The 24,896-nt window shown below is 40.9% G+C and overlaps 2 protein-coding genes and 1 long non-coding RNA gene across 3 annotated transcripts; 1 reads left to right on the top strand and 2 right to left on the bottom strand.

The window, feature by feature from the left end:
• Positions 1 to 1,130: 1,130 nt before the first annotated feature.
• LOC134033787 (uncharacterized) lies at positions 1,131 to 2,900 on the top strand. The gene is made up of 6 exons (XM_062478067.1): positions 1,131 to 1,857; positions 1,929 to 2,102; positions 2,173 to 2,246; positions 2,362 to 2,412; positions 2,489 to 2,563; positions 2,664 to 2,900. The coding sequence occupies exons 1-6, from the start codon at positions 1,725 to 1,727 to the stop codon at positions 2,799 to 2,801; spliced, it is 645 nt and encodes a 214-aa protein (XP_062334051.1). The 5' UTR covers positions 1,131 to 1,724; the 3' UTR covers positions 2,802 to 2,900.
• A 4,683-nt stretch (positions 2,901 to 7,583) lies between these two features.
• LOC134033445 (uncharacterized) lies at positions 7,584 to 24,841 on the bottom strand. Its single transcript, XR_009932123.1, has 3 exons — positions 24,481 to 24,841; positions 23,538 to 24,308; positions 7,584 to 7,658 (listed from the first exon to the last, which is right to left on the bottom strand). It is a non-coding gene; the product is annotated as an uncharacterized LOC134033445 (long non-coding RNA).
• LOC134033478 (putative nuclease HARBI1) lies at positions 8,379 to 10,441 on the bottom strand. Its single transcript, XM_062477653.1, has 5 exons — positions 10,426 to 10,441; positions 9,260 to 9,697; positions 9,063 to 9,178; positions 8,807 to 8,918; positions 8,379 to 8,728 (listed from the first exon to the last, which is right to left on the bottom strand). Exons 1-5 carry the CDS (start codon positions 10,439 to 10,441, stop codon positions 8,379 to 8,381), a joined length of 1,032 nt encoding a protein of 343 aa, XP_062333637.1.
• Positions 24,842 to 24,896: the final 55 nt, after the last annotated feature.

The following is a 24,896-nucleotide window of genomic DNA, read 5'->3' as shown; positions in this document are numbered from 1 at the left end:
TATACCTGTAGACACTCTGTGAAGCCCCCACTCCAGAGACAGTTGGTGACAGAGAGGTGCAGACATTAAGTTAAACATGCCTTAAGAGTAGAGTAACAAATAGAGACTAAATGTGTAAATGGCTGTTGAAACTCAGTTCTCTGAGTTGGTGCATGTCAGTTTAGGCAAAGGTAGCCTTTTAAACCTCTAGGTTTAAAACAAATTCAGATTTGATTGGAACTCTCTCTTTTATACATTTATAGTTGGATTTGACATTTAACAGACATTTAATTCATTTAGCAAGTTGTTTAACTCAAATAACCATAACACAGTACATATGGTATACAAAGCTGCAGTCAGATTTGGCGAAATTGTTAGCTTGGATGTTATCTTTACATATAGATGGGATAATGTTGTTTGTTGATTTCTGTTGCTATGAAAACCAGTTTAGCCAAGCTAACTAACATTGTTTTTAGCTAGCTTGCATTACCATTCAATCGCTGACAAAACATTAGTAAAAATAGCGGCAATAGCGCTAGCACAGCTAGATAATCAGCGTCAGCGCCGTTGGGTACCCAGCATGCAGTGCGGCATGTCAAAAAACGCAAAGATTTGTGGAAAATAGTTTGGTTACAACAGCCGTGCGAGGGATTTCAATTGTTGTGTTTGTTCAGTTAGATGTTTGTAATGTTATTGTTTGTTAGTTAATATAATGTTGGTCACCCTGATTGTGCATGTTGTGTAGTTTAATGGGACCAGAGAGTCGGCTGCTGTATTATCAGAAGTTTTTTTTGCAAGCAACTATACATGAGCTCTGCCTAGACCTGTTGCCCACATGACTGTTGTTAGTTGTGCATTGACTGAGATTCTGGGCCCCGTTCGTCGTAAGGGTTGAAGCTAAGTTAATCAATTGTCCCTTTAGCCCGTTAACATTAGCGATAACATTAGCGAGATGAGTGAGAACATCAAATATCGGTTCGTCAACGGCTGATCCGCATCCAAATCATGTGTTTAATTTCAATCAGGCTAAACTTATCAGGGAAATTGCACGTGCATGTCCTACTTCAAAAGGCAGGAAAGGTCGATCCCCAAAACCGTGATTTTCTAACGGTATTATGGCGGAAATGACAAACGATAAAGAGAGAGCGGTGACATTCTCGCCATCGGAGCAAACGATAATAATGAGTCTCTACGAAGACTATAAAGAAATAATAATGGCTAAGTCAAACACCGCCACTGCTGCCAGAGCAAGACAGGCAGCTTGGCAAAAAATTGCCGATAAGCTAAATGCGTAAGTTTTGGGAAAATGTATAGGCTCATCTTAAGTGCCTCATTAACCCAATCAGATCACATTTCTTTAAATGTGCCTGCTGGCAGTAGGCTTAATGGAAATTAATCATTGAATGAGATCTTGCTAGCGAAAATAATGATCTCAACTCTTACAGAATAAGTAGGCCTAGATAAAACCAAGGCCAAAGAGTATCTAATTGATACGAATTCATAGACACTTATGATGATGTATGTACTGAAAGCGCTTATTTATCATGTACTATATATGTGCATATGCATGTATGTGTAGATGACCATATAGAAGTATGAGTTTGAATATGCATGTGCAAATCTGTGTATGGGCGGATCACAGTATGTATGTAGGCTATGTATTATTCAATCAATTGAAGCAGTGAAAAGAAACTGTGTTAGATTCTCTCTGTATCATGAGTCCACTTTAATCATTTCCAACAATAATGATATGGTATGGTGTACTAATAACACTGTCATATAATTATGAGTGCTTTCAACCCCCATGTAGTTGCAACCCGGCAACTAAAAGAACTTGGGAGCAAGTTAAAGTGAAGCACAAAAACATCATTCAGGCTGGTGAGTCAATACAATATGTGCCATGGTAATGTATTGAACAGCTTGTCAGTGTCATATCCTTCATATTTTAGCAAACAAGAAAAAGGCGGATATGCTGAAGATGGGGGGAGGACCCCGAGGTCCTGAGCTAACCCCTGCTGAGGAGCTTGCCCTGGCCAACAACAGGGGTAGGCCAATCATGCAGGGCATAGCTGGGGGCAGCTCCTCTGGAGAGGTGGTGGCAGGAGAGAATCCGTATGTCCAAGGTAGGTGCACTTCATTCTATGAGTTTCCTTCATAATTAGTCATTTGGTTAACCATCGTTACATTTTGCAGTGGCCGGAGGTTCGATCACACTCCTGCAGCCACCTCCCAATGTGTTGTTGGTCAGGGGAGAGGAGCCCACTGATGTAAGTTGATATTGCTGCATCACTGTGTAATGATTCGAAACATGTTCATAGTGTGTGTCTTTTCAAACCGAAGGCACTTTCCCACAGTTCCTAATAATTCCTAATTCACTAACAGGAGGTCGGTCTAGACGATGAGGACACACTTTCCGCCTTCTCCAGCGATTTGGTAAATGCAAGTTGTGTTAACTAATACTCCTATCCCACTCACTCCTGGCACTCACTACATCAATGCATTCCTTTAGGCAAATCCTGCTGGACCACGGCCTGCTCCGCCGGAGCCTGGCCCCTCTCGCTCTTTGGGAACTGGGGATGGGGAGGTGAGTTCTCATTAAATACCCTCACATTGTGAGGTCTGAGTTTAGTTGGCATCTGACCACCACACTGAACAAAGTTATGAATGGTTTGTATTTTTTCCAGACTGACACTGAAGATGTGTGCACGCTATATAAGCGCTACTTGCGTGCCAAGATTCACAACCTCCACTTAACCTCAATGAAGCTGGATTTGGAGGTTAAATTGCTTAAACGGCAGCTGAATGTAAGTCTAACCCTGTAAAGCAAAGCTTTGGCTAAAGTATTTGTGAGCTTTGCCATGAATTGTAACTAAACTGAAAATCTTATTTCTTGTGCACCTTCATTTACAGGATAACCAATAAAGGGGAAAAAAATAAAGGCTTTATTGTACAACATGGATCTCTTACATTATTCTTCAGCATGTTCCTCTATTCAGAATCAGAATGAATTGAATGAATAAGGATTAAAGAATATATTGTGCTTTTTAAAGTTATGCATTGTGCTTATTAAAGTTATGAACTTAGAAGTGTGCTCAGGCTTAAACATTGGGTCTCACACTGGGTGTGGGAAGCAGGCTGTTCTTTGTGTCTCTATCTCTTCATTTTCAGAAACAACCTTGAAACCGGGTGGAGACGGCACCCGAGCAGGTGGGACGCGTAGGCAAGAACAACTCCCTGATGCACGAGAGAACAAGCTCAACCCTTTTTTAATACTTGTGTTTCAATTGCACTGTATAAATATATGCTGGGGAGGGACAGATAGCCAGTTGGACTTCGTGAACCAGCCCAAACTCTGTTGCGGGTAGGGAAACTTAGACAACCCCAGAGCTCTGTACTTGTTGATTTCCAACTGCTGCATTAAAGCTGATATTATCGGACCTCTGCGACTCCAGACCACTCTTTCTAGAACACAGATTTGTGTCATTGAATACCATCATTACATATTGGAATAGACACATAGATAAAGAATCCTTCAAATGGTGACCCCGACGCTGAAAAGAGGGAGTCCAGAGGGTTCCGGCCCGACCGACAGATCGGGGGAGAGACCCATACACCGGTACGAGGAGGCAGACGTAATCGTCAGAGGCGCCTCAAAAAAAAAAAAAAAAAAAGGTAAGCAGACACCTGTTAATTCAAAGTACTGCTATTCGGAACTGAGAACCAAATTTAGACGATTACTATGCTTCATCGTACCTAGTCAAACCAACAGTGGTGGGAAATCAACCGTTTTTGTGTTTTGTCCTTGTCTAAGGGGAGGTTCGAGTCCTTTCCAGGGGTTAGAGTCCCTAAACTCGTTGTCCTTGTCTAAGGGGAGGTTCGAGTCCTTTCCAGGGGTTAGAGTCCCTAAACTCGTTGTCCTTGTCTAAGGGGAGGTTCGAGTCCTTTCCAGGGGTTAGAGTCCCTAAACTCGTTGTCCTTGTCTAAGGGGAGGTTCGAGTCCTTTCCAGGGGTTAGAGTCCCTAAACTCGTTGTCCTTGTCTAAGGGGAGGTTCGAGTCCTTTCCAGGGGTTAGAGTCCCTAAACTCGTTGTCCTTGTCTAAGGGGAGGTTCGAGTCCTTTCCAGGGGTTAGAGTCCCTAAACTCGTTGTCCTTGTCTAAGGGGAGGTTCGAGTCCTTTCCAGGGGATAGAGTCCCTAAACTCGTTGTCCTTGTCTAAGGGGAGGTTCGAGTCCTTTCCAGGGGTTAGAGTCCCTAAACTCGTTGTCCTTGTCTAAGGGGAGGTTCGAGTCCTTTCCAGGGGTTAGAGTCCCTAAACTCGTTGTCCTTGTCTAAGGGGAGATTCGAGTCCTTTCCAGGGGTTAGAGTCCCTAAACTCGTTGTCCTTGTCTAAGGGGAGGTTCGAGTCCTTTCCAGGGGTTAGAGTCCCTAAACTCGTTGTCCTTGTCTAAGGGGAGGTTCGAGTCCTTTCCAGGGGTTAGAGTCCCTAAACTCGTTGTCTTTGTCTTTTTCACTGTCTATTTGTGTGGAGTCAGATTGAGTTTAATAAAAATAGAGAGGAGTGTGGTGTGTCTTTTCTTTGTCCTCTCCGGTACAAGAGGGTTACAGAATTGAATTGATGTGAAAAAGTAATATTTGTGTGGAGTCGGGTTGAGTTGAACGGGATTTTAAACATATCTGTGAAAAAGTAATATTTGTGTGGAGTCGGGTTGAGCTGAACGGTATTTTAAACAGATCTGTCGTTCTTTAAAAAATAAAATAAAAAATAAAAAGATCCACTAGGTGTCCTCCAAGGAGCATAATTGCCTTCGGTGCAAAGTCTAACAAGTTTTTAAATTGTGAAATCACTCACTTTTATCAATCTCGTGCTTTTTTCTTTGACCAAGAAGTTACAGAAATCCTGAGGAGAGTTGGAGAAAGGTGGGGGCTAAAAGAGTCCTGTTACTTGAGATCTTACAAAGGTGATCCCAGAGGGTATAGTTCTGCATAATTATGTGAGTATTAATGCTGATAGATGTGTTCGTTTAGATGAATCCCAAGTTTGGTGGTTAACAAATGCGTGATCAACAGTTGTTATAATTCCTAGCCAAACAGGGAGGGTTTTTTTTTTTGAAGCCTTTCCGACCAGAACTTGGATTTATAGGCGGAAAATCTGTGATGTGTGAGGGTATTCAGTAAAAATGCAGAAATTGAACCCCTGGTTTATAAATTGGTTCTAATACAATTGGAAGAGTTATACTAGAGCAAACCAGCTGTGTTGGTCAAAGAATGGTTTGAGGAAATGTATGTGAAAAATTATGAGGAAGCAATTGGAAAGGTATATGGGATAACATTTTAAGTCAAAATAGTAAAATCTAGGGTTTTTAAGAGTTTTGATAAAGGTATTAGATGTAATTTGGTTAAAAATGAGAAAGAGAAAATAACTAAATGTACTTTTATTTGGAGTTTAATTGTAATTTGGTTTTAAGTTTTATTTGAGAGTTTTATCAAAGCCTGGCATACTGTTTGGGATAAACAGTTAGGCTGTGATAATGTTGTATTGATAAATGGTATTAGTGCATGAAGAGGATTATTATAACATTCAGTTCTGAAATAATTTGGGAAGACTCATCAAGTCTGATAAATTGTGGTTATGATGGTTTGAGCTAATTGGCTCGTTTTGAACTGCAGCAAAACGAGTTATGAAGTTCTACCTATCTGACCTTTATAGAAAATATATTTGGGAAAAATGTTTGGTTAATAGCTGCATTAAGAACATTATTTGGTCTATATTTCATTTAAGAAGCATACAGATTCTGGTTTGGCATAATGAAAATTGCTTTTATCATATCTTTGATAAAAAGAGGTGTGATTTGGTAAAATAGAGAATCTAAAACAATATTGGTCTTAAACTTAACTGTTTTAAAAGACAGAAAAGGTTTTTTGGAGTGAAAGAAATTAGACTAACAGTTGATTTTCTAAAGAAGGGAACAAAGAAACAGATTGTCATTTCTAGGCATGACTAATAGGAGTTGAATATGGGGGCTCGTTATTAGATGCTGTTACATGTGTTTGCTCAACAATAAGAAAACTGACGGGAAAATACTGCCTGGTAATTATAGATACAGTATGTTTACTATGTGAATTGAAGTCTTTCCCAGTCCTATACCAGGTGCATAACACCATTTGAATTGATTTATTGGAGATCATATGTAATACCACAACTTAAACCTTTCACATAGCATGATGAAGAGGCGAATCAAATGGTTAACCAATTTTATAAAAAAATGCTAACTAGAAAAGAGATGTCTTCTGCTAAATTCTGTTCCAGGTGAAGCAGTAAACCAAAGAGTGGAGGAGTCAAACGAGGAGATTGGGTATTGATTAAAGTTATCAATGAAAGGAGGGATCTTATGAGAACTTTAAAATATCCTGTCTAATTTATGGTTTTTCTATTTGTTTCGAATTTAGTTTATTTTATTACAATTCTAAAAGCTTGTCTAAAGTTGTATGTATGTGGTGAAGGGGGCCTGTGAGCATGTCCAGGTCTGCCGTGGATACATGGATGTCGAATGTCCACTCTGGAGTGACGGTGGGTTTTCCCCTATAACATCATTAGGGTTTTCCCACTGTGTCCAGTGTGTCCACACCACTTGGCTATAACGCTGCATAGTCTCATCATTATTGTATGTCAACATTGTGTAATCGGTAATGGGATATTTTTTGAATTTGGGTTTGTTGTCACACCCTATAAGGGTGTGAAAGGAGGGATTTATTTGAACTTTAAAAATATCCACTTTAAATCCTGAAATGGGTTCTTGATTTCAATATCTGTGTTTAATCATTGGTGTTCGACTGTTCGCATCTCATTTGACTCAGTTACTGCTTGATCATGGGAGATAAGGTGATGCTGGGACTGTAACTCTTTTCTGCTTCAGGACGAGTCAGACCGGCGGGTCTGACTACCTAACCCCTGTTCTAAGGCCCCATTCCCCTGGAGACCCTGTCCCCCCCCCTTCTCACTGGATGCCCCACCTGACCCAATACGTCATCAGGTGTTCGGGGAAGCCCGTTTTACATTTATGGACAGGACCATTCAAGGTCATCGAGAGAACCTTGCACGCCCTAAGGGTGCTGGGGAAATGAAGTACGTGGTACCACTGCAGCATGTGTTGTGCTGCTCCAGAATCCAGTCGTACGTTGCAGGAGTTGGTGGAGAAGGGCCAGTGAACCGTTTGCTATTGCTACGAATGTGAGAGTCCAGAAAAGAGGGTTACGACTAGGCCAAGAGTGATACTGCTTGACCACACTAGAATTGTACTGGACTAAGAAGGTTTCCGCTATTTTACTTAAGAGTGTGCTATATCAACATGATTGTTGCTGTATCCCATGTATCAGGTCCCTGTGTAACAGGATCATTGTCTCGGCTGAGGAGAACCCGACGAAGGGGTTCCAAATGCCGTTGCTGGGGCTGGCTGACCAGGACGAGGAGGCGGTGGTTGGTCCGGGCTATGTTGATTGATCTCTGGTGTTTTCAGAGATCAAAAGAGGGATTAAAGAATATATTGTGCTTATTAAAGTTATGCATTGTGCTTATTAAAGTTATGAACTTAGAAGTGTGCTCAGGCTTAAACATTGGGTCTCACACTGGGTGTGGGAAGCAGGCTGTTCTTTGTGTCTATCTCTTCATTTTCAGAAACAACCTTGAAACCGGGTGGAGACGGCACCCGAGCAGGTGGGACGCGTAGGCAAGAACAACTCCCTGATGCACGAGAGAACAAGCTCAACCCTTTTTTAATACTTGTGTTTCAATTGCACTGTATAAATATATGCTGGGGAGGGAAAGATAGCCAGTTGGACTTCGTGAACCAGCCCAAACTCTGTTGCGGGTAGGGAAACTTAGACAACCCCAGAGCTCTGTACTTGTTGATTTCCAACTGCTGCATTAAAGCTGATATTATCGGACCTCTGCGACTCCAGACCACTCTTTCTAGAACACAGATTTGTGTCATTGAATACCATCATTACATATTGGAATAGACACATAGATAAAGAATCCTTCAGGATGCAAACTGCAGTGCATTGTGTGCGGGGGTCCCAGAGTCAGTGTGGTGCAGGGGGCTTGTTTGTGAGCCCCTTGTTACATTTACATTTAGTCATCAGTCAGCAATGATCCTGCCTGCTCTCTTGCTGGTCCTAGAGTGGAACAGGTCAGGGTGGGACCAAATGATCTGCTGCAGTCTGCCTTGGTCCTTGGCAGTGGAGGTGCAAACCAGACTGAGTTGGGATGGACTCGATGATGGCTGAGGATGGACTATTAATGGGTAACTTAAAAGCAAAGAGGGTGGCTAACCATATAAATGAAACATGCAAACATAAAGAACATGAAATGAGTCCAACATTACCCAAAGTCATCTGGACAGCTATCTGACATGATGCTGGGCAATTATGTCCCTTGCAGCCGGTCCAGACCGCTCATCTAGATGGATAGGTTCCACATCGTCCTCAGGATGGGCCACGATCACTGGGACCCTCTCCCTCCTGAGTGTGGCCACCGTGATCGCACAGGCCCTGTCCGGTTCCACCCTCAGCCCCCGCAGACAATTAAATCTGCCCTTTAGTAGGCCAAAGGTCATCTCTATCCGTGCCCTCGTTCTAGCGAGAGCACTGTTGAACCGCACTTCAGGGCCTGGGGCTGGCTCGGGATAGGGGGTCATGAACCAGGGCCTGCAGGCATAACCCCTGTCTCCAATAAGGAGCCCATCATAGTTACCTAGTATATGATATGAACAATGTTGGATCACCTCTACATAAAATAATCAATTTCTGAATGACATGAGATTTGCTATACCTTGCTCAAAGCTGTGGCATAGTGTGGAGTCTCGGAATATCCGGGAGTCGTGGACAGACCCCGGCCACTTGACCTCAACATTTGTGATCAGGCAAGTGGAGTCACAGATCATCTAAGATGAATTGCAGTCAAGTCATGGGTATTGTACAGTACATGGGTAGCCTACAGCAGGCAATTGCAAGGTCCATGTCTATTGTCAAAGACAAATGATTGTTTTTAGAGCAATGTAATTTGAGGAAAATTATGTAATAAGTACCTGCACATTAAGGCTGTGAAAGCCCTTTCTATTCACGAAATCGGCCTCGTTTGGCCCAGATGGCTTTTTCAGGCGGATATGGGTGCAATCCACTGCGCCAATGACATTAGGAAACTCTGCATAATGATAAGCTCCGTAATGAATAGTGATAAGAATGCATTTTCATGAAATGGTCAAATATTTATTTACTCAATTACCTGCAATTGCATAAAATCCCTCTTTGATGTCATTGACTGGGACATGGCCTGGGAATATGATGAATTTATTAATCAGCTGGTTGAGCGCCAAGTACACTTTTCTTACAGCAACGCATGCTGCGGCTTTGCCAATGTTTTCTGCATCGCCTACACTGTATAAAAATGTACCTGATGCTAAAAACCTCAAGGCTATGCAGAGAGTCTGAAGCACAGTTAAAGCTCTGCTGCGGCGTGTGAGATTTGCAATGTACGGCCCGAGAAGGTCTTGCAAATAAATGAGTCCTTGTCGGCTGAATCGATATCGCTCAAACAGAAACTCATCCGTGTGACACAAAGGATCTTGGCGATCGCGAATAACTCTATCGGTATGGAAAGCTAATCGAACTAGAATAGCTCCTTTGTCAACTGGGTCTCTCAAAAAGGGAGCTGCAATGTTTTCTTTCGGGGGTGTGGCAAGCTTATCCAGCTACACTTATGTTAGCCTGCTCTGGAGCAGGTTAGTGCTAATTGATATGTTACCATGGTGATTTATCCAAAGTTGCTTCCACGAACCAAAAAGAGGGGCGTTTTTTATCTTAGCCTGAAAATTAGCTCGCTAAACCGCTTAGCGAGCTACGACAAATACCCCCCTGGAAAGAGATCAACTCTAAAAGAGTTTCAATATCTAATAAAAACTAATACTCTGCCCTTTCTATTCATAAAATCTCAGCAGGTGGTGTGCAGCAGAGAAGCTAGAGACTGACTTGTAACCTTATATCATGAGTTTAAATCCCCATTCAGCCTATTGTTGTTGGGTAAACATGAAGTAGTTTTGCTCTCTTGTTGTCCAAGTCTCGATCTTCTACAGTGTACATGTTTATAATATTTTGCCATTTTGCGGAGGAACCCGCATCGCTGCTTGTAGCAATATTTCCTATTATTATTCTCCTTGCGTCCCAATATCTCAAAAAGTCTCTTGTCAAAATGTTTCTAATTTGGCACATTGATACTACATCCAAGTGGGTACCCCCACACCAAATATGGGACACATTCGTCTGTAGGGGGTGCCACAGGCCCCGCCCTAAAGTCCCAATTTTGGGATGGCATTTCCGCCCTATTGCTCCAATTCTTCTGAAACTTGGTATACATGCCTCATTTCTCATGGGGAACAAAAAAGCCTCAAGGACCCATAAGGTCCGCCATGTTGGATTTTCCTGTATAGTGAAAACTTGGGGAAATCTTTACAAATCATCTCCTCTTAAACCAAAGATCCAATTGACTTGAAATGTTGTACAGGTGTGTCGAATTGATGTCTTTATATAGGGTGACATGGAATAAGAAATGCAATACAAAATGGCTGAAAGGGGTATATTTATGTAAATGTCCACATTGCCTCAATATCTTTGTGTCAATAAATCAAATATAATTTTGACTGATGTTTTTCAAACCTAATTGGGTTCAAGATGACATCACAGTGCAAGGTCGTAGGTTTGATTCCAGCCACAGTCATCGAGCCTGTCATGATACTGATTATATATTTAGTTAAACAGGGATCCAGGTACACCACAGTAGCTATCTAGCTGCACAATCATAATGGTAACGCTGTTTCATTCTGGGGGGATCACTACACCAGAAATTTCAGAACTAGGTGCTCTTGAGTTTGAATCTCCATTCAGCCTGTTTGCCAAGCATTAATTAATTTTGCGCTCTTGTTGTCCAACTCTTGACCTTCTACAATGTACATTTGTATAATATTTTGCAATTTTGAGGAGGAATCCGCATCGCTGCTTGCAGCTATACATTATAATTTTTTATATATTTGGAAAGATCTGAGCGGAGGAGTTCAAGTATCTCGGGGTCTTGTTCACGAGTGAGGGAAGAATGGAGCGCGAGATCGACAGGCGGATCGGTGCGGCGTCCGCAGTGATGCGGGCTCTGCATCGGTCCGTCGAGGTGAAGAAGGAGCTGAGTCAAAAGGCGAAGCTCTCTATTTACCAGTCGATCTACGTTCCTACCCTCACCTATGGTCACGAACTGTGGGTAGTGACCGAAAGACGAGATCGCGAATACAAGCGTCCGAAATGAGTTTTTCCGCAGGGTGTCCGGGCTCTCCCTTAGAGATAGGGTGAGAAGCTCGGTCATCCAGGGGCTCAGAGTAGAACCGCTGCTCCTCCGCGTCGAGAGGAGCCAGTTGAGGTGGCTCGGGCATCTGATCAGGATGCCTCCTGGACGCTTCCATGGTGAGGTGTTCTGGGCACGTCCCACTGGGAAGAGGCCCCGGGGAAGACCCAAGACACGCTGGAGGGACTATGTCTCTCGGCTGGCCTGGGAACGCCTAGGGGTCCCCCAGGAAGAGCTGGTGGAAGTGGCCGGGGAGAGGGAAGTCTGGGCCTCCCTGCTTAGGTTGCTGCCCCCGCGATCCGATCCCCGGACAAGCGGCAGATGATGACGACGACGATTTGCAAAAATGTCAAACCTTTTTCAAATTATTATTATGGTGTATTGTGTGTAGAATTTTGAGGATTTTTTTTTTTTATAATTTTGGAATACGGCTGTAATATAACGAGTAAAATGTGTGTGTGGACTGAAGGTTCACAACGAACCATCGTTGTGTTTACCCAATTTTACCCAATACAAAAACAAATAAATAGCATTTTCTTTTAACCTTCGCAATGTGGGGGGTCTGAGACAGCCCGACGGTTAAAAGAAAATTCCTTGCTTTGTTTTTGTATGCGGTAAAGTTGTCGCAATACGACGGTGGGTCACAATGACTGATGGGTCAGAATGACCCGAAGATAACACAAGGGTTAAGCAAATTCAGCAGATGACTTACAGATCATTTGTAGAGCTCAAAAATATAAATCTTGAACATAATTTGTAACAAGTAGAAAGAGGGGATTCAACCCGCTTCATGGAGCTCTTTAAATTTTGGTTGCATTACAAGCAAGGGGCAAAACGCTGATGAATGTAAATATACATCCCAAACCTCAACACACACATTTCCATGCCAAACATTGCTGTGCCCTCTCCTTTTGTATGCCCCAGTATTGCCCCAGGTATTGCATTTGCATTAGGCTATTTTGCAAACCATAAGTACATGAATGGTGATGTTGCAAATTAGCGGAAAAAAAATATTATAGTGGTTCCCATTGTCAGCTGCCTCACACCCAAAGTATTTCTATGTGTCTCTTTCCCTTTTACTTATTGTTCGGGTTTGTGCAACACATATACATGTGTGCTTAGGTTTACATGTGTGCTGAGGTTGGCAGAAATAGTTATGAGGAGTCAGCAAGATAAATTTAAATGGGGATACCAGGAAAGAGAAGTCTGTTCAAATAAGGAACAGATGTAAGTAGGGAACTAGTGCACTGTAAAAAATAAGTTTTTTTTACCATGAAATGCACTGTATTTTCCAGATATTTCCTCTTTTTGCATAAAACAATGATATGCGTGCGGATTTACCAATATTTGCGGTAAAATAAATGTTACACCCTAAAATTACAGGTGTTTTACCTTTATGTAAGATAACATAGATATTATGTATATTTAATAACAATTCATTGTAATTGTACAGATTCAAATGTAATTTTACATGAAATGGGAGGTAATATTTTATTGATTTTTTAAGGTTAATAATAATGAAGAAATGCATGTGAATTTACAGAAATTGGTGTTCATCATTGGGTTCTTTAAAATTGTGATTTTATGTTTTTAAAAGTAATTAGTAGTATTTGTACAGACACAAAAGTAATTTATTGTAAATCCCAGTGCTGGGAATAACCAGCAGAAAAGGAAGCACCCATGCTTCCCCTGGCAGGAAAAAATTATTTATTTTTTGTCCAGTGCTCCTTTAATGACTTCAATGCATGCATTGTCACCAAGCCTGCCTCATAGGTTTAAAAAAAGGCCGGTAGGACTTGTAACACAAGTAGTCCTAATGTAAGTTTGATGGTCATTCCCACAAAATTATCTCTGCAATCGTCGGGCCACTGTAATATGCATTCTGTGTAAAACCTTTCACTTTGGCACCAACCTTATAGTCCAGTATATGAGTCATGTCTATCAATGAGATAAAGCCCCAGTTTATAAAAAAGTAACTTATTTGTTGCACAAATGTATCCTGTAATTAACACAGAAATGTATGATTGGACTTGTGCTTGGTTTGGAAAGATGTAAAATGTTTCTAACATATAGGGGTACAAATACAATAAGAAAGATGTCAGTGTGTGACCCATGGTGTGACCAAAATTATGTTGGGGGATTGGATGACTAGTGCCTCAGGGCTGTCAAGGAATTATGAAGTTCTCAAATTCATTTCCTAGGAGACTAGAAACAGTAAGTCTATTGTTATTAATGCTAGTAAACTATAGAGAACTCTGTGAAATCAATAATGAATAGCAATATAATAATTGGACAGTAAAAATATTTATCTCGGAGGCAACATTGAATGTTGATTTTTGAATGAGGGAGTTCACAAATGCGCAGTGGTTGTAGCAGCAGCACTTTGGTTCTCCCAACTGTCACTGCCACACCTGGCGCGAAAACCGGAGAAGAATGGAGTTTTCAACTGAGGAGCTGCTCCAGAAGTTAAAGGATTCAGGAATTATACTGACTGAAGAAGAGACAAAGAGATTCAGAAGTAACGTTAATGTTAAGCTGATATAGTGCGTTATATGTTCTTTACAACCTGTTTTTGTCAAAACGGAATGGACTTTTACCGAACTGAAGGCAAATTGCTAGCAGACGTTAGCAGTATTTAGAAAATTAGCTAGCAGCCAGGGGTTAGAACTAGCTATCTAATGTCAGTTAATTAAATCAGCCATTTGCCATACGAAAATTTGGTTAACGTTATGTACTGCATGACCCTAATGTGTGGCTTTATAGACCATCTCTACTATAACGTTATGTTTATTCAATTTTTTTTCTCTTACCTCAGTATAATGTTAGCTGCTGGCTGGCTAGGTCAGTAGGAAATATTTTATGAAAAACAAAGGCACTTGTCCAATATATATGTTAGTGTTGTACATTGTTGATAAAAGCATTTTAATTCATTAGATAATTAATTTTGGAGCTGGCAAAGTGCCATTGTACAGACAACTGTCTAAATAGGAGTGTTTTGTTGAGTTAGGGGAATTCTATATCACTGTTTAACTTTCGTTTATAGGCTAACTTAAGTTTGGTGAAGTGAAGCCCTCGTGTTTTTCTGTTGCTGCAGATTAACATTTTCTCACACTACATTGTCACCTGGAGTCAGCTCTGTAACCGTGGACCCAAGTTTTTGTGGTGAGTATTACATGAAATTGCAATTGCCATTATTGTTGTGTCGACTGTTTACGTCAAGACCGTTGATGGAGGTTCTTTCTGTCACAGACATTCACTTGCATGTATTTCAAAATACAAAACCTACGGCGATGAAAAACAATTTGATCTCGGTAATCATGAGTTTTAGCAAAGTTTTAACATGGGAATGAACTAGTGTTGCACAGTAAATCTGTACTAAAAAGAGACACTCTTACATAGCTTCAGTGTTCCTGTGCATACATGGGAGACTCTGACCGAACGCCATCTCTGTAGCACTCCATCCAGTCCAGAACCCGGGGTCCTGAAGTCTCGACTTTTATGATACTCAAACGATGCGATGTTAATATACCTCAGGATCTAACGAGTCTGACTAGCTGTCGTGACCTCTCAGGTGGGATTTGGCTACGATGGAGAGCTGGAGAGATGGTTGTTCTGCTAGGTTCTCCTGTCTCTGCACAGGAACTGCAGCTCCTTTGCACTGATCGTTAAGCAGCCTAATTACGAATCATGGTCAGAATTATGTTGGCCCATGCTACACCCCTTCAACAAGTTTCATATAAATCGGGCCGGTATTTTTTGCGTAATCCTGTTCACACACATACAGACCGACATTCAAACACACGGAAGGAAGACTGCCAATGGAAACTAGCCTGTTGGCTATAATTGGGCGCATTTACATTTTAATGTTCGTGAATGTACTCTGTCCCTCTTGATCAAATAAATTGAATTGAAAAAATTAAAGAGAAAACATTACCTTCCGTCCTGCAGCGGCGTTGCCTGGTTCGGAGGTCATAAACAGTGGGGCATCGGATCTATTTTTTTTTTTTTTTACTATTTTCAGATATGGTTTGTCCTTGCTGAAGGTAGAAATTATTACACCGTTGGATTGTTTACAAGCCAAGTGATAAGAAGCTGAACCTATCATTAAAGAATTGTATCTTTTCTTTTGACCAGGAAATGGCTGAGACCGATTTCCTCAGTGTCATAGAGAGAACGACAGTGGGGATCTATGTTGTGAAAGACACTGCCAGCAGTGAACCCTCTGACGTCAGGATAGTCCTTGAGGGTGTGATGGTGCTTCAAGATCTTGAGAATGTAGCACTTGCTTCTGCAATGTTGTTTGGGCTCTTTTATGCCTTGAACATAGCCTGGGTGCCAGCCAAACTTAGCCACGCCCACAAAACATTTTGGTTGGGAAGTTGGGTCTGGGGATGCTCGGTTGGGGAAAAACTATGTCCGAACAAGAGCTGTTTGGACCAATCAAATTGTCAGGGCGGGCTTTATACGATGATGGACAGATTATCAACAGTAACGTAATCAACCACGTCACCAAAGAGCGCTTGGGTTGAATTCATTTTCAACAAAAAACATACTACGTTGCTCTGATTGGTTGTAGGTCTATCCAATTGAGCGAAGAGGCATTTTTTTTCCGGGTTCGGTTGAAACACGCCCCATACTCACAGCCCAACGGGGCGGTATCAGACTCATATTCTGACGAGAATTATGAGTATGACAACATCAGGCTACCTTGAACATGCAGTACCCTACAAAGCTCTCTCCATGATGAAGATCATCATGGAGCTGGATGTGGATGAACTGTCAAGAAAGGCTCAAATCTTGAAAACTAAGCTATGCCAGTGAAAAGAGCTCCTCGTTCTCTCCCCCGCCCCCTCTCTCCCTTATGTTTCAGTATGAGTGGAGAAGATGGTGCATTGTCGACTCTACATTCCAGGAGACACTTAATAATCTGTTCCTGTCAGTGGCAAAAACATAACTTAGTGGACACTAACTGACCATGCACAGTTGCCCTATACAACGTTGCAGCCTGGTTCACAGCGATCTTGCTCAATGCTGGACCAATTTTCATAAATTAACCATTAAATAGCCTAAACTTACATTGATTGGCTGTAAATGTAGCAATTTTTTTATGAACTATGCTTGTTTTTCCATTGTTCAATTAAAATGTGTATATCTATAAATTCTTTAAATTGACTGATTAATACTGTAAATGTGCAGACATTCCTTTTTGATTAAAAGTACACCATCATCCCCGCCCTGCCAACACCATCATCCCCGCCCTGCTTCAGTACAAGCTCTCTCAGCTGAACGTGCCCGACTCCACCTGCAGGTGGCACAGACTTCCTGTCTGACAGGAAGCAGTGCGTTAAGATGGGAACACAAGTCTCTGACTCCCGGTCCATCAGCACCGGATCTCTTCAGGGCTGCGTCCTTTCCCTTCTGCTCTTCTCCCTGTACACCAACAGTTGCACCTCCAGTCATCCGTCTGTCAAACTTCTGAAGTTTGCGGACGACACCACCCTCATTGGGCTCATCTCTGACGGGGACGAGTCTGATTATAGGTGGGAAGCTGACAACCTGGTGCAGCCAGAACAACTTAGAGCTCAATGCTCTTAAGACAGTGGAGATGGTTGTGGACTTCAGGAAGAATACAGCCCCACTCACCCCCATCACCCTGTGCGACTCCCCAGTCAACACTGTGGAGTCCTTCCGCTTCCTGGGCACCATCCTCTCCCAGGACCTCAAGTGGGAACTGAACATCAGTTCCCTCACCAAGAAAGCACAACAGAGGATGTACTTCCTACGGCAGCTGAAGAAATTCAACCTGCCAAAGACAATGATGGTGCACTTCTACACAGCCAGCATTGAGTCCATCCTCACCTCTTCCATCACCATCTGGTACGCTGCTGCCACTGCTAAGGACAAGAGCAGACTGCAGCGTATCATCCGCACTACTGAGAAGGTGATTGGCTGCAATCTGCCTACCCTCGAGGACCTGCACACCTCGAGGACCCTGAGGCCAGCGAGGAAGATTGTGGCCGACCCCTCCCACCCTGGCCACTCCCTGTTCCAGCTACTCCCCTCCGGCAGAATGCTGCGGTCAATCAGGACCAAAACGTCACGCCATAAGAACAGTTTCTTTCCATCTGCTACTGGCCTCTTCAACAAGGCCAAGTACTCTCATTCACATTCATTCATTATTTAACCCAGTATCTTGCACTATGTTGACCATTCTTATTTTTATATATATTTTATTTTATTCTTAGATTGTTTAGTTCTTAGGAATAGTTCAACTTCTGTACCTTTACTTAATTTAAGATTCGGATATATTTAGTGTTTGCACCTCCCTGCCACAGTAAATTCCGTGTTTGTATAACATACATGTCGAATAAACCGAATTCTGATTCTGATATTTAGTATTTATACATTGTTGTAGTTTTTTTTTTTTTTACTTGGAACAACCTCAATTCTACAGGAAATCACTGTAGGTACACGGGGCATTTTCATAAATTAACTACTAGATAGCCTACATTTACATTGATTGGCCGTAAATGTAGCTATCTTTATGTACTGATTGTTTTTCCACTGTCCAATAATTTTTTTTATATCTACTAATTCTTTAAATTGAATGAGTAGTACCGTAAATTTACAGACATTTGTCTTGGGGTTTATGTATTTCTTGCGTTTTATACATTTTTCTTAGTCATTATACTTAAAAAAACAATAATTTAATAAGAAATTACTGTAAATAGACTGGAATGTTTCATGTAGTAACAAACAAATGCCCTAAAATTACAGAGAGAAGGTAGTTGTTTTTTAAATGTATTTTAACATAATATGTATGTTTTTCTGCGGTTTAATTAACATTTAAGTAACAGTAATAAACTGTAATTTAATTAATTTTGACTGTAGACCGTGCTCTGTATTTTTACAGCTTATTACATGTAATTTTGTGGTATGGTCATTTACTGTAATTTTACAGAATCGGTCAGGAAACTTTGCTGCTAGTGCTTTCTCAGTTTTTTTAACGTGATTTTTTTTACAGTGTGGGTTAAGCAAAGAGGAAAATAACAAGCCTGGTGCACTGTGCATTTTTTCATATTCCTGTTGCTTGTCAGACTGTACGAACACAATCCCCGCTGTAAGCCATGTCACACTTTAGGATCTCAGTTGTCATTAATGTCAGACTGTACGACAGCCAAGATGCAAAAAGGGGACACACACAAGAAGACTCAATCGACATTAATTAAAGACACAATCATTGTAGAAGCCAGACCACAAGACTGTTCCTGAAATCTTCTGACACTAAGAATTTTATTGGAGGAAAAGTTTGTTCACTACGGCCATTTTTCGGCTGTCGGGGAGCATGTCAAACTAGTGATCGAAGACTACAGATTTGGGGTTAAGGATTATAGGAATCTTTTAGGATTGTCAAAATTTGTCTCAGGCGACCAAATTGTGGCCAAAAGATTTAGGCAACCCAAAGTTTGTTGTATTTCAGCATGACCCATTGGGTTGTTCTGGAGTTACTCAGCAACTGTCCTGAGTGGTTGTGGGAGGGGAAAAAACACCAGTTTGAAAACATATATAAATATATGAAATGAAATCATATGAAATGATACTTCTGTGCTCTTGTGGCTTCCTTATTGGGTGTGCTCACGCCTTCGGCGAGCACAACCTTTGTTCTCTCACGTATATATTTTTATTTTTCTTCTTTTCCCACCCCTAAGGATCCGTCAATAGTTGGAATACATAGACAACGTCGGTGTCAAAAGTTTCGTCTTGGTAGCGATTGAGTTGCTTGTATTATTTACATTCCGTTGCGCGGTTTAGGCTGAAATTACGTTTTTATGGCAAAGTGCCTTGTGTCAACAAAGGGAACTCAGTGCTAGCCTACGTCACAACGTCAGCACACGTTAGCAACGACGCATGGATACAACTTGCATAGATGTGCTGTTGCACAGCGAGTATCATATCGTGCCGTGGTGTACTAGCAGCACATACATGTACATTTAAGCAAATCAAGACTTGCATGTAACTACAGTAAGTAATGTCACATTAAATAATGTATTCAAACTCAAGCTAGTGTGGTGCGTCGCTGTCTTCAATGCCACAGCCTAAGCTTTATGTCAAAAGAAACGTTCTCATTTCCGGCGCTTTAGCCATTTCCCCATAAATGTCAAGCTTATTTACGTTTTTGGGGGCATATTTTCAGTTAGTAGATGGTACTGTTTGAATCGCGATTCCATCTGAAATACTACCGGTGACAACGTTACAATAGCTTGTTTCAAAGGGGTTCTTAATGAATTATGCAATATGAGTCGGCTAAATGCTTGAAAATATCACGAGAAGGGAAAAACTTAAGGGGACGGACCCATCTGCAACCGACGCATGCAAGCACCCCCGTACAATTTCCCCAGAAATTGTACCCTCGAGTTATGCTTGAAGCTTCAATATAGACCATGTTGTTGATTCAAAAGACCTTGATCATCAGCATCCTGTTTGAAAACCTTCTGAGAGACCGCAGAACTTGTACTGAATATATGTTTTTATGAGCCAATTGAGGTTCATCCCGTATAGAAAGCAAAAGATGTGGTGCATTCTGGGAAAAGGCAACTGGTTGAGTCAAGTATATGTTGGAACTCAAAGTTGGTCAGAATTAAATAATAAATAAGTAGAATTATGAACCTGTAAATATATGCTGGAATTGGGCAGTTTAATAAGTACATGAAAAGGTAATTTCAGGTAAATTTGTCATCAGGACCGTGCGGCAGACTTAATCATGTTTTGAACAGCTGTGTAGGCTAAATAAGGCATTTTTTTCCCTCTGAAATCTCTCCTCTCCCTGATATTTCCGCTATGTTGATCAGAGCATGATGTAGAAAGATAAAAAGCTGTATTCATGAACGATTGAAAGAATCTAAGCATGAAGGCCTGTGTCTGTGCCTTGTCAAATTACAAACTGTGAGAAAGATTGAATTAAACCAGTATGAATGAATGAATTGAGCCGCGTATAAAAGTTGTTTTGGGTATGAGTGCTCTTAAAAATGCTGTGCGCCAATTTACGTGTAAAACGGATGACTAAGGGAAAAATCATCCGTGTCCGAACAAATGCGTGCGTCTATGAAGAGTAAGTTGTGGCAGTTAAAAGTGAAAAATAAGCAATAAATTAAGATAAAGTTTACAAAATCGGTATAAAACTGTTGCAAAAGTTAATTGATTGAAAAACTGTAAATTCAAAAGAGAAGTAAAATGTGTCAAATAATGTCTTCCGAAATGTGATAGAGAAATGTACTTGGATGTCTAGAAAGAACTACGTCACTCTAAGTATGCAATAAGAGTCACGTGGCAGAAAGGATAGGCTAAGTGTAATTATAGAAAAAGAGAACAAGTAATCTTGGATTGGTATTTCAGAATAAAACAGACATGCACAAAACCAAACTGGGTCTAGAAATATATTGAACATCATATAGAATATTTTCTTTGAAATAATTTCAGTAAAATCAAAAAAACTTTTTCTTTATCTCTCTATTAATTCCAGGAATCTGTGTGCGTGTACGAATGGGTTTAGTTTCCCACGATTCATATCTGGCAGGTGTCCTCTTTATAACCCAATTATAACGATTGAACATGTGATTAATAAAGGCATTTGCAATGAAATGAAACTAAGCGTAGTAAGGAAAATAAGGAAATTCAGATTAGTTATTTAGAAGGGAATTTGCTTTTACAACTGATAATCAGCTGCTTTCAAAGGGGCTGGCTAGCGAACTGAACGACAATATAAAATGGCAATACTTTCAGTAGCAAACGTACAAGCGCTGTATGATGAATTATGCCTATAATTATGACAACTCGCTCAGCCATTGTGCATGTAATGACTTCTGTTATGAACTGAATGTTTAGATGTTTGTAGTGGTAAGACAATTTAACAGAGAACAAATATAGTACATTTTGATCAACATAACATAAGCAATTTATAATGTAGGAAACAGCAGACAGATGAAGGCTACGTAATCATTTGCATGACTGTAGGCTACCTGGAACATGTACTTCAGAGATGACAGAGAATTTAAATTGTAGAAGTGAACGGGGTAAGTTGGCTGAGCAGTTAGGGAATCAGGCTATTAATCAGAAGGTTGACGGTTCAATTCCTGGTCATGCAAATGACATTGTGTGCTTGGGCAAGGCACTTCACCCTACTTGCCAGAAAATCTGATGAACAGTAAAGATGTGGTGAACCATGGTAAAAAAAAAGTGTCATCGGTAACGTCACCAGAAGTATGAACAAAAACAAAAAGTGTCATCGGTAACGTCACCAGAAGTATGAACAAAAACTGAAAAAAATTGTAACTACATACGTATACTAAGGGTGTAACAATATTTCATGGTACAATACATTGCGGTGCAACAATGTAAGAGCATTGTAGAGTCATTGCGATTTTTTTGTTTGTTGCCGTTTTATCCTATTGGTTGAGCTACCTACACGCAACCGCTTGCACCTGCGTCATGCGTGCATAGCATTGAACATTCACAGCTTGAACTGGGCAGTCGACTAGCAGGGCAAAATGAGTTCGGCTGAATCAGAATTTGTCTTTATTGCCATGTAAGTTTTCACAAACACAGAATTTACTGTGGCAGGAAGGTGCATACAATAAACATATACGGATATTAATAATAAAAAAAAGACAACAAAAAAAGAAACTGAAATAGAAAAAACACTAGGCTACATTTTCTATGTTGTGTGTGGCAGTTTTTTTTTTTGTATTTACTACCGTACTGCTTACCAGCGTACTTTAATTTTACAACTGATATTTCTGTACATTTTAATAAAGTATGCATACTTTATGAAGTATTTGAGTATGAGTTTATGAAGATTGCATAGATTACAAAGCATATATCTGTTGCTGCTCATTTACAGTTGGCAGAGTCCAACACCCACTGGAAAACGTGTTTGACTTTGGGATATACAGGGAAGAGTGCCCCCCACAGGATTTCCCAGGGGACACGGTCATTTTCTCCCTAGTCCACAAAACACATGTAGAACTCCCATGACCCCCTCAACAACTCTGCGATGGTAAAGAACTGGTCTACAGTTCCACGGCCAGGGTGGAATTTGCATTGTTCCAGCACCCTGGAATAAACCTTCCCAGGGAGACTGAGCTGGGAGACTGGGATACCCTAATAATCAGACCCTATTGTCACAATTTTTGAAGAACCACCACCACCCAGGTCTGCCATTCCACAGGGACTGTCCCCTACCTCTAAGCAACACCGAAGAAGCATGTCAGTCAAGATAGCCCAACAATGTCCAGAGCCTTCATCATCTCAGGGCAAATCTCATCCACACCCAGTGCCCTGCTGCAAAGCTTTTTAACTACCTTGGCGACATCTGCCAGGGATACAGCTGAAGGCTTCTCCCAAATGTTCCAAGGTTCAGGAGCTCTTCAAACTGCTCTTTCCACCACTCAACAACCTGTCAGCAGTTCTCCTTTCCCTTCCTGAGTTGCAAAACTTCCTTGAGGCTAAGGCTGGGTGATAAATTGATTAAAAAATATTATCGAAGTAATGACTTCCCTCAATAAAGATATCATAACATTGATTCATTTTCAATAATGTCGATAAGAATAATTAGGAACAGCAGTCCATTTAATTTCTGTGATGCAGCAGGAAGTTGCAGAGAAATACTCCCACTAAAATACACTGAGCACCTCGAGTGGAGTAGCTAATATTAACCGTGGAAAATGAGTCTTGTTGCCGAAAACAGTGGCAGCGATAGCCATGGCGAGGGAGCAACTTACAATGAAGAAATGATTGATAATAAGGGTTTGTCTTCAGTTATGTGGAAGTGGTTTGGCTCTTTGAAATTAAAGAATGCATAATACATTACAGTACAATTCTAGTACTGTAATCACCAGCTGCATCACGGGCACGGCACTATCTATAATCCCAGTTATTAATATTAATATTTGTGGCATCTTAATCACCGAATGCATCACAGGCACTGTGCACGAGTGAATATAAAAGGAACAATGTTCGTACGACTTTATGAAGGATGCATGTCTTAAAGTTATGTATTGTGCTTATTAAAGTTATGTCTTATGAAACTTAGAAGTGTGCTCAGGCTTAAACATGGTGTCTCACACAGGGTGTGGGAAGCAGGCTGTTCTTTGTGTCTTAATCTCTCCATTTCAGAAACAACCTTGAAACCGGGTGGAGATGGCACCCGAGCAGGTGGGACGCGTAGGCAAGAACAACTCCCTGATGCACGAGAGAACAAGCTCAACCCTCTTTTCATCTTTGTGTTTCAATTGCACTGTATAAATATATGCTGGGGAGGGAAAGATAGGCAGTTGGACTTCGTGAACCAGCCCAAACTCTGTTGTGGGTAGGGAAACGTAGACAACCCCAGAGCTCTGTACTTGTTGATTTCCAACTGCTGCATTAAAGCTGATATTATCGGACCTCTGCGACTCCAGACCACTCTTTCTAGAACACAGACTTGTGTCATTGAATACCATCATTACATATTGGAATAGACACAAACAAAATTAAATCCAACAAAGAGCTGAGCAATGTTCGGTGCAAATTGTGTCGTAAACAGGTGGCTACCGAGCCTGGTAATACGACAAAACCTTTTTACCACCTGAAGAAAAATCACTCGTTGGAACATGCAGAAAGTGCGAGTTTGCGCCAAGGTATTGGTAAAAAGCAAGGTTTTAAAAAGGAAATATAAATATCTATTTAATTTTTTACCCAAATCGCCCAGCACTACTTGAGGCCATCCAAAAGTACTCCCCGAACTCCTCACACACAGGTTATTGCTTCAGAGACACTGCAGCCCTTCTGGCCTTCCGGACCCCTGGGGCAACCAAGCCTCAAAAGCCTCCCTTCAGCTTGACAGCTTCCTTCACCTTCTTAGGTTTGCAACACGACAAGCACCAATGATCTTCTGACCACAGCTCTGAAATTCCTATCTAATCAAAACAGTCACAAAACTTAATACATATTAATTTACTTATTTTTTTATTTTTTAACTCCTCAATATTCCAGTGTTTTTGTTTTCCATTTTCTAATAAAAGAAAGAAAAGGTATACAGGGTGAGATATCACTACAGATTGTCAACAAATTCTCCACACTATGACCTACTGTCAGTCCATTCGTCCTCTAGATGGGGCTTCCTTCAATCCCTTGGCTTCTTCAAATATGAGCACAGGCATGTGTGTGTCTCTATGCAGGTAAGTAGGAATTCCCCATTTCTCTTTTTTCCATGTCAAATTAAAAAAATAAAATGAAACAAATCAGTATACAGTTACTTCATTAAAAGGTAAAATGCATACATAATGGGCTATGTTCAGTGCGCCCTGGAGAAAGTGTGAACATTGCTACTCTCCCATCTCAAGTTTCCTGTCAGGATCCATAATCTGTATAACTTTCCCAATTCGTGTGTCTATAAATACCCTAATTAGGTTAAAAATGTCATAGCAACAACAGTAAGTTTTTGGTGTACAACAATATATATATATATATATATATATATATATATATATATATATATATA

Source organism: Osmerus eperlanus, chromosome 14, assembly GCF_963692335.1.
Source record: "Osmerus eperlanus chromosome 14, fOsmEpe2.1, whole genome shotgun sequence".
Lineage (NCBI taxonomy): Eukaryota > Metazoa > Chordata > Actinopteri > Osmeriformes > Osmeridae > Osmerus > Osmerus eperlanus.
This window is presented reverse-complemented; position numbering and strand designations above follow the sequence as displayed.

Coding starts and splice junctions, on each gene's coding strand:
- LOC134033478 (XM_062477653.1), bottom strand. Junction 9,179..9,259: donor GGGATTTTATGCAATTGCAG/GTAATTGAGTAA, acceptor ATCATTATGCAG/AGTTTCCTAATGTCATTGGC. Junction 8,919..9,062: donor TTCACAGCCTTAATGTGCAG/GTACTTATTACA, acceptor AATTCATCTTAG/ATGATCTGTGACTCCACTTG.
- LOC134033787 (XM_062478067.1), top strand. CDS start 1,725: ATGATATGGTATGGTGTACTAATAACACTGTCATATAATTATGAGTGC. Junction 1,858..1,928: donor CAAAAACATCATTCAGGCTG/GTGAGTCAATAC, acceptor TTCATATTTTAG/CAAACAAGAAAAAGGCGGAT. Junction 2,103..2,172: donor AGAGAATCCGTATGTCCAAG/GTAGGTGCACTT, acceptor TACATTTTGCAG/TGGCCGGAGGTTCGATCACA.